Source organism: Coregonus clupeaformis, chromosome 36 (assembly GCF_020615455.1).
Source record: "Coregonus clupeaformis isolate EN_2021a chromosome 36, ASM2061545v1, whole genome shotgun sequence".
NCBI lineage: Eukaryota > Metazoa > Chordata > Actinopteri > Salmoniformes > Salmonidae > Coregonus > Coregonus clupeaformis.
The window spans coordinates 15525845-15535846 of record NC_059227.1 but is presented as its reverse complement, the minus strand read 5'-3'; the positions used below and the strand labels follow the sequence as shown (position 1 = coordinate 15535846).

At 44.0% G+C, this 10002-nt stretch overlaps 1 protein-coding gene across 2 annotated transcripts in view; it reads left to right on the top strand.

The window, feature by feature from the left end:
• The window catches only part of LOC121552598 (forkhead box protein N3-like), a 48335-nt gene extending 39003 nt beyond the window's left edge, over positions 1–9332 (top strand). For both annotated transcript variants that reach the window (XM_045211271.1, XM_045211272.1), the window contains exons 5-6: positions 3509–3617; positions 4698–9332. In XM_045211271.1, coding sequence (XP_045067206.1) covers positions 3509–3617; positions 4698–5211 — 623 coding nt within the window. In that variant the 3' untranslated portion in view covers positions 5212–9332. The remainder of the gene's footprint in view (positions 1–3508; positions 3618–4697) is intronic.
• Positions 9333–10002: the final 670 nt, after the last annotated feature.

Below are 10002 nucleotides of genomic sequence, written 5' to 3'. Positions count from 1 at the left end.
CACTGTATATATTCTCTCTCTCTCCATACCGACAGGGTGTAAAGACAATATTAGCTGTGTTTTCGCCCAGCTTCTCAGCAGCATATGTCTCAGGCTTTATACCTGCAGAGACGGCATGCCTTCGAAGTTGGAAGACATGAGTCACCGCTATACATAGCATGGCTGCATGGGAGACAGAGCGGGGGAGAGAGAGAGTACGGGCAAGAGAGAGAGACAGGGAAAGAGAAGGGAAGGAGAGAGAGAGAGAGAGAGAGAGAGAGAGAGAGAGAGAGAGAGAGAGAGAGAGAGAGAGAGAGAGAGAGAGAGAGAGAGAGAGAGAGAGAGAGAGAGAGAGAGAGAGAGAGAGAGAGAGAGAGAGAGAGAGAGAGAGAGAGAGAGAGAGAGAGAGAGAGAGAGAGAGAGAGAGAGAGAGAGAGAGAGAGAGAGAGAGAGAGAGAGAGAGAGAGAGAGAGAGAGAGAGAGAGAGAGAGAGACAGTCAGTCAGTCAGTCAGTCAGTGAGTGAGTGAGTGAGTGGACAAATCGAGCAGAGTTGCCTGTGGATCCAGGCAGGGTTAGATTAGGCGGAGCAGGGCTAGGGCCAGGGTTAGATTAGGCAGAGCAGGGCTAGGGCCAGGCCAGGGTTAGATTAGGCAGAGCAGGGCTAGGGCCAGGCCAGGGTTAGATTAGGCAGAGCAGGGCTAGGGCCAGGCCAGGGTTAGATTAGGCAGAGCAGGGCTAGGGCCAGGCCAGGGTTAGATTAGGCAGAGCAGGGCTAGGGCCAGGCCAGGGTTAGATTAGGCAGAGCAGGGCCAGGCCAGGGTAGTGTGCAGTGTGTCTCTGCGGTAAACAGGATTCTCTCTTAGCTGTGTGCTCTGCCTCTGAAGCTGTGTTGAACACAGAGAGGTATTTCCTGCCTCCTCCGCTGAAGCATGATCTACCGCTCTGTGGCATGTGGAATGGGAGCCGTCTCCACGGCAACAGAAAGCCCTGCCTGCCGCCGGAGCGAGAGAGAGACCGAAAAGGGGGAGGGAGAAAGGAGAGGGGGATGTTGACCCAGAAAGACCTAGTAGTAGCACACACATTGACTCACAAAAAGATAGACTTGTGCACACTTTCACTCACACACACACACACACAGCAAGTGATCACGATTACAATGGAGGCAGTGTACAGGCAGGCAGGGACTTACTTATAAGGTTAACAGGAGCACCACTACAGATATTAGGGTTAGTCCCACAATCAGAGTCAATAGGATTAACATGGCTAATGGATACGGGCTAACAGTTAGGAGCTAATAGACGAAACCCTATAGGTACAGTACAACAGAGACACTCCTTTACGGTACATAATGTATGCAAATTGCACATAGGCCTATGTATTCATAAAATGGAATAGGAGAGCTACTGTGATGATAGGGCCAAATGTGTGCGTTCACATGCTTTCTAAAAAATGCTGTCGCAGACAAAAGCAAATGGTGGTCATCATTTATGAAAAGCACACTGACCTCAGAGATCCAGAGAGAGATGTGGATGACAGCTGTTTTACTGAGCTGAACTGGAGCGTCTGTCGTGAGCTGAGCTGAGCAGCCAGCCTCGAATAACTGGAGCTCTGGCACACTCACTCTTTCTCTCCTTCTTTCCCGCTATCTTTCTCTCTATTCCTCTTTATTTAAATATCTCTCTCTTTCTCTTCCTATTTTCCTCTTTCCCACCCCCCTCTCTCTCCCTTTCGCTCTCTCTCTTCCTGTCACGGTTCAGACAGACGACAAGAGGACCACAATTGCGTCACACCAGAAAGTTTATTTAAACTTAAGGGGAAAGGGATGTAGGGAGTGAGTGAGGGCTCCAGGGGTTATCCCGTCCGATGTGCTGGGTCTGTGCCTCCCCCCAGTGGCAGCGATGCGTCCGATGACGCCGGTGGTTGGTGGTCCAGAAGTCCTGGGGGGGGGGGGAGGAAACACAGACACAACGGGGCGGATGAAAACAGGCAGAAGTACAGTTCAAGGGAAATCCAAATACGTTGTAGCAAGGCAGAAGGCTGGTCAGAGTTACCGGGGTCGAAGAGTAGTCAGGAGTCGTAATGGCAGAAAGCAGGTCTGGTTTTCCTGGGGCAGAAGAGTATCCAGGAATCAGGCAGGTCCGGGGTCACAAAACAGGGGTGAGCCAGAAGCGCGAGCACACAGGTTCCGGGTGTGAGCTTTGCAGACGATCTGACACCGGAGAGCTGAAAGACAGGGCCTTAAATACTGGGAGAGGTTAGTGGGTAATGCAGCGCAGCTGGCAGAGTAATTAGAGCCGAGCAGAGCAGGGACAGGTGGAGCTAGTTAGGCTGAGTAGAGAGAGTGGTGAGCAGAGTGGAAGAAAATTAAGGTGGTAACCCGGTGGAGTGAGAGGCTCATGACACTTCCATCTCTCTCTCTCAGTAAAGAAAGCTGTGTAAGTTAGGCAGAACAGAACACAGTGTACTAGCCATGCTTCCCACATGGGCCCGGTATACTGTACATGGAAACACACACACACGCACGTGCACACACACACACACACAAACTCCCCCATCCCCCACCCTCTTGACAAGGTTGCTAGGTGTTGGATTAAAGGAGAATCTCTATTTTTTATGTAAATGGCATGTTATAGAAGGGTCCAGACACCTTTTTTTGTGATTTCACGTTTTCGAGAGACTTACCCCAAACAGCAAACTTCCTGAAAAAACATGAACATAAAACATGAACAAGGCTCCAAAAACACCCAAATACATTATTTTAGGAACGGCAAAGCTCTCAGTATAGTGATAGGGGTCTTAAATGTTGAACACATGAAATTGTGTAATTCCGAACTTTATACGCAACGTTATATTTCATTTTGTTGCAACTCGAGCGATACCTCTTCATCCATTCTACAGGTAACTGCCAAAATAAAGGAAACACTTGAGTAAATGAGGGATAAAAAGTATTTTGAAAGCATGGGGTGCTTCCATACAGGAAGTTCCAGACAGTTGTAGAATCTATGCCAAGGCGCATTGAAGCTGTTCTGGCAGCTCGTGGTGGCCCAACACCCTATTAAGACACTTTATGTTGGTGTTTCCTTTATTTTGGTAGTTACCTGTAGCAGCAGGCTACACAGATAATGGAACAGCTGGATAGGGGAAACGGGTTGAGTTGCGCAAAAGGGAATATAACATTGCAGATAAAGTTCGGAATTACACAATTACATGTGTACAACATATAAAGACCTGCATCACTATACTGAGAGCTTTGCTGTTTCTAAAAGGACTTTTTTGGGTGTTTTTGGAGCCTTAGTTCATGTTTCCTCCAGGCCCCCATACTACACAACGAGGATGAGGAAGTGATTTGCTTTTTGGGGTAAGTTATATATATATATACGTATGCATGTGTATTTGTGTGCATTTCTGTGTGTGTGTACATCAATTATGTGTGTGTGTTTCATGCACACTAATGTCTATTTTTGGCGTGAATTTGTTGGTGTGTGTGTATCTCTATGTAAGTCCTTGTGTCTGCTCCTCTCTCTGTAGTCCCTCAAGGCGTGATCCAAAATGGTGCCCGCGTCAGGAGCCAGGGGCCGTTTCCTGTCATCCGACCCATACCCATAAGCTCAGTGGGAAGCAGGACCACTGCGATAAGGTCAGTGAAACTGTCAATCATCACTCGACTGGTTATGACGTAGAGTTGTTTCCTGGATAATACACACCTCAACACCAAACTGTATTTTTCCACCATTTACATAATCGCATATCAATTTGTTTGTTGTACTCAAACTAAAACCATCACACAAAGGTGTAGTACAGTACTACATGTTCCTATTGAGTTCAGACTCAGCTGCGTCCTAAATGGCACCTTATTCTCTACATAGTGCACTACTTTTGACCAAAGCCCTATGGGCCCTGGTCAAAGGTAGGGCACTATGTAGGGAATAGGGTGTCATATGCGAGTACTAGCCCAACCAGGTGTGTTTATACAGCCGTCACAATGTTTTATTCCTGTGAAGAGCCTCGTGATTCAGAGAAGATTTAGGAACAGGCCTGGACATGCTCATCCATCATGGTAGCATGAGAGTATGAAGGGACACACACACACACACACACACACACCACACACACACACCATGTCATGAATTAAACATCCCCACAGGCACGGCAGCAGCTCACATCAGGTATGCACTGAATATTTGATCATATAGATGAGGGTATGTTCTTCCCATGAGATAGTAATATGCCAACAGACTGTCCTGCTAAAAGAAAACGAGGTTTGATCCGAGGGAGGGTGTGGTGTGGGCGGACAGCGGGACTATTTTTTATTTATAGGATGGCGTGATGCTTTGATCCGCTTTTATGGTATATCAAATGTACTATTGTAACGACACAGTAACTATACAAATATATATTTGAAATATGTCAACCCAAATTGTACTACTTATCAAAGGTATGGGTTTACAAACGCAGTAGTCGTGTGTCTGATGATACTATGGTGCAGCCAAAACCCTGGCACACAAGGCTAGACATGCACTACTGTCTGTAGAAACAGTAGAAAAATGTGATGTATGTGAACAGTGACTGTAGCCTGTCCCCTTTATGAACTGTATGGGCCCTGGTCAAAAGTGGTGCACTATATAGGGAATAGGGTGTGATTTGGGACACACTCTAAATGCAGTCTGTTTACATTAAGTGTAACTGTAGCCTTCTTATCTCCTGTGTGTCTCTCCAGGTCAGCTCTGGGGGACTACCTGACCCAAGGCGACATCGGCCACCCCTGTGACTCTCCCTCCCCCCTTCCCAGCGACGACCTCCAGGAGGACCACAACTACAGCACCGCCAAATCCCCCAGCATGCCCTGCTCTTCCCAGGGGCCCTCTGCGTTCGACGACAACGATGACATCATCGCGGTGGAGGTCGGCGTCCATCGAGGGGTCAAATCGGAACCTCAAGAAGTCCCGCTGGACTCTGCCTCTGTCTCCTTCCTCTCCCAGCATGCCCGGCGACGGGGCCTGCCCTGGACGAAAAACCGCTTGCGGGCCCTGGGCGACACGCTGCCGCTGAAAAAGCGCCGTTCGGCAGCAGTGGAGAAGCCACCGTCGGAGAGCGATGATGAGGAGATGAAGGAGGCGGCGGGGTCGTTGCTTCACCTGGCGGGCGTCAGGGCGTGTCTCAACAACATCACTAACCGCGCCGCCAAGGCTGCTCAGAAGGAGAAGGAGCAGAAAGAGGCCCTAAGGAACTAACTAAGGCCAGGCCTACACATCTGGCCTACACACCAACCGCCAAGACCTAGAAACTAATAGCTAAGACACACCGCAAAGACCAACGGCGAAAAGCAGCGGGTGGCCGCAGTGTGTTGCAAGGTGTTTTAGCAATCACCTGCTTGGTGTCGACGAATGGTGGAGATTCAACATGTAGAATTGTCGGGAAATTAACAGAAAACGACGGCAGATATTCTGGTCAGAGGCGATAGGACGGCCACCCGCTGCTTTTAACAGTTCGTTGTCACGGTGTGTCACGGTCTCTAATGCCGGATTCCCACTATAGGGCCGACCTGAACTGTAGCCTATACTGGGCTGGCTCGGATATATTCTTTTCAGATTTTGCTTTCCAGCATGGTTCCAGCAGCAACTATGGTGGATGCGTAACCAGGGCAACCCAGTACAGCTCGGTTTGGCTTCAGTAGTGTGAAAAGGGTATATGGCCAAGCCTGAGCGCAAAGAGGCCTACAGTAGTTCTACACACCAGGTCTACACACCGACCTACCAACCACGAACCGGCCCAGAGATAACGTTATTAAGCATTAGTCTCAATAGACACTACTCCATCTCTCTCTCTTTAACCTTTCTCTCTATCTCTCTATCTCTCCTCCAGGGGCATTAGGAGAATCCTACTTATTTATGGCAATATCAAAAATCTTATGTTTTTACTATACGTTTCCTATACGTTTCAACACTAACTCTGATGGGTAATTGATTCTCATGTGTCTCTGTTGATGTTTTTATGTTGTGTAAAGGGGATGCAAGCCATAGAAAAACACATTTTGTCACTAATTAGGGAAATACATGCTAAAAATAGAATCATTGAGGAGAATAGCTGAGCGTTTTATGTCATATGTAACTTGTCAGAAGTTTATCTGTGAATTTGTAGCAATCTTCCAGTAATGAAAGCCAGGAAGTTGAGCCAATGATACTAACAGATTTAAAACTGTTAAAACTTGCTGCTCACACACGTCATCCTACGCCCATGAGCACAAAATGTAAGACTGTGCCAAAGATGAGCGACCAGGTTGCTTCAATGTAGCCAATCTGACAGCTTACAAAGACAAACATAAAGGCATAGCAACATCAGAAGATCTGTAGAGAAGAGATAGGAGAATACCATAAATGTCTAAATAATTGTAAAATCCATTCTTAAAGAAATATGCACTTATTTCTATTCATTACGGTAATTTCTATCACCAATAGTAAAAGCATCATGGAGAATGGGCATGATTCCTTTAAGAGCACTCCTTAGTATTTAAGCATAGTTAGAACTATACTGTTAATATGGTTCAATTTTTTTGTGCTATGATGACGACTTAGTGCTGGGTCAGAGGCAATATACTGTATCTCCTCTATCTTGTTCTTGTTTCTCAGCTGCATCTGAAATGGCACCCTATTTCCTTTTTAGTGCACTATTTTTGACCAGAGCCTCATGGATCTGGCCAAAAGTAGTGCACTGTGGGTTCATGGGCTCTGGACAAAAGGAGGGCACTATATTGGGAATAGGGTGCCATTTCAGACATACAGTAGCCTAGACGTCCCTGAAACTCTTCCAGTATTCCTCTTCCACAAACGTGAACGCCGGTTTAAATATAACCCATGCTACGACACCTGCCTATCATTTGACAGACTCAGAAAACTATATACATAAACTGTGGATTCGTTGTTGTTTCTTGCAATTATGTGTGTATTGCTTCCCCTTCTTCCTCGACCCACCCTCATAAAAGTATAAGCAATTTGTCCAGTCTGGACAACTCTGTAAAAAGGTTAGAAAATATTTTATTTTTCCTTTCTTAATTGAAGCAATTTGACCTGCAGGACTTTCTCAGTTATATTGCATGGGTGCTTGTAAATAATATGCAAAAGTAAATCTTTTTTTATTCAAAGATCATGTAAGATAAACAATGTATTTAGCATGAAGCATGACTTATTTTCATATAAACCTAGATCCTAGAAGAGAAAACAAAGGTTTTGCCGCCAATTCTTATACACTCAATTTTTTTTTTTAAATTAATTAATATTGTATTTCTTCAGATGAGCGGGCTTTTAAAGACATATCTTCTTCAGGGAGAAATTTTATGGGGAAATCACTCCACAATTATGAGGCCCTGCTACTCTGGGCGTTTTAGGTATAACAGACCTGGGTTCAAAAACGATTTCAAATTATTTCAAATTATTTAATCTGTGTTTAAGTGAGCTTGCCTGTTGCAATGCAACCAATAGTAAAGTCCCAAAAGTGCAAACCCTATCCACCTGGCACCCCAGCCAGGCTAAAGCAAACGGTAAATGTATTTGAAAGGTTTCAAATAGTATTTGAACCCAGTCAGTTAGATATAAGGCTAGATGGGTCAACTGAAAAGCCTCTAGTATGGCCTTCAGTCTTCTTCTGCCTCTTAAACAATAAATGTGTCAGTGTTCTAGTGTTATTCAGAATATATCAATAGTGTGTGAGTGTGTCCAAAAACCATACACCCTTTAACATTGTGCCTGCCCTCCAGACTTAGTTGTGTTCCGATGTCTTTGACTGACATGTTTTCATATTGAACAGCACATATTTCTTTATTTATGAAAGTATTTTCTCTCATTTTGTTTTATAAATGTGTTACCATTGGTTCCTAGTTTTCTCCTCCTGGTAGACTCTTTAGTGTAAACGGACAGAGTATATGGAACTGTTTGACATGGAATTTAGAATTCGTCAGAATGTTCCACTGTTCAACTGGCTCCAACTAAATCTGAATATTTTGTTGCAAGTTACATCCTCAGTCAGTTCATGCTATGGTATGTACATGCAGTGGAGTTACTGTACATAATGAACACGTTTCTGTACAAACAGCAGAGGTAATAGGGGTTAGTAAGAGGTTATGTGTAGACAGTAGGGAGAGGCAGAGTCAGAGAGAGACAGACTTTGCTTTGGGTTTAGGGGAAAGACTGAGAGTGACTGACAGCTAGACGTGGAGTTAGACAAGCAAATGACAGCAGAGTTCCATTGTCATAGTATTATATCAACTTTGATACAGAACACTGACTATTCTATTCAATTCAATTCAATCTGTTTCTTCTATCAATGTTGACATGAAAAAGACTCACTCCCTGTATACCTCACTGCCATCTCCACTTCCTCTCTTGACACTAGAGGAGTGTTCTTGTGTTACAGGTCAAGCCCTCTGTGTTATTTGCAGTAAGAAGTCAGTGAACTGCTGACTAATAGTAGAGTCTGCTGTGGCAAGTCAAGGAGAATGTGTTGCTTTAGCAACCACAGTGACTCACACGGTGACTGTGTCCCAAATTGCACTACTTTTGACCAGGGCTAATAGGGCTCTGGTCAAAAGTAGTGCACTATATAGGGAATAGGATGCCATTTGGGACACTTCCAGTGACATGCAGGGAAGGAAGGTGAAGTCATGACCCTATAAGGGTCTGCTTGACAAATAGAACGATACCGGGAAATAGGACTGAGTAATTTAATGAAATGGAAAGAAAAATAAGAAAATGTATCACTGCCTGAAAAGCCCTCGATTGAGAAACAAATGTGCTTATATTATTTTAACTAAAACCTGCCAAACTAAATCATGCTCAAAGTGTGCATCCCAAATGGCAACCAATTCCCTATATAGTGCACTTTTTTTTTTTTAAGTAGTGCCTTATAAAGGCAATAGGGTGCCATTTGGGAATCACCCAAGGCCAGCCTGCCAGCCAGTCCGCCATTTTGTTTGTTTTGTGTTTGTTTACTCAGACAATACGTTACAATACTGCCATGTTAGTGACTATTTGAGAAGTGTCAGAAAGCCATCGAAGAGATGTCAAATGCAAACTATTATGTTGCTATGTGAGAAGAATCGATGTAATGCAGAGTGCACCCAGCTTGGTTGGTTTTCCAATGAATGTTTGATTCTTTCCTTGTTGTGCAATCATATTGCCAAAGAACGATTTCAAACTATTTCATCGATTTCATTCATGTAAATATCACGTTGTCCAATACCGTGGCAAAAAAAGTATAAATGTTGTTTTTTCTTTTCAATTTTTCTGAAACTTACAATAATGTTTATGTGATGTATTGTCTTCCAGTTGCAATAATAAAAAATACAAGTTGCAAAAGTTGACCTAAACTTTACTCTTGTGCTTGAAAGAGACCATGTAATAATTACATTGAATTGAATTGATTTGGGTAAAAACATTGTACATTGTATTCCCAGAGGGTAGCACTTAAAATTATTAATTAAAGCACTTGTTTCCAAAATGGTCGTCGATAGTAAAAATAAGTCAAACGTCTAATGATTAAAAGACAAGACAAAGAATACAAAGAACAACATTACATTCATATTGAGATACCAGAAAGAAAACTGGCACTTTCCATTGCACCTCCATAAAACCTAACCAACAGTAGCAATAAGCATGTAATATCCATATTATTCATATCAACCCAAATCAGCCCACACAAACCAACTAAAAACTAAACATATTCTCTGTTACAGAAGTGCATCAGAAAAGCATGCAAATGCTTGGAAGCTCAGTTGACTGAACTAGACCTTTGAACCCTTCGTATAAGTAAATTGATTATTAGGTTATTGAGACCAGTGCCTGTGATTGGCTCTTAAGACTGGCCCCTATTATTGACCTCAAATGTTCACATTAACAACGGTCAGAACATAGCAAGGCCATTTTCAACCTGTTAATGAACTATTCATTCACTTCCTGTACTCATTAAAGCCCAATACTTTTGATTAAGTGTCAGCGGTGTGTCAACAGTGTTTTACTCCCAGTCAGTTCTAT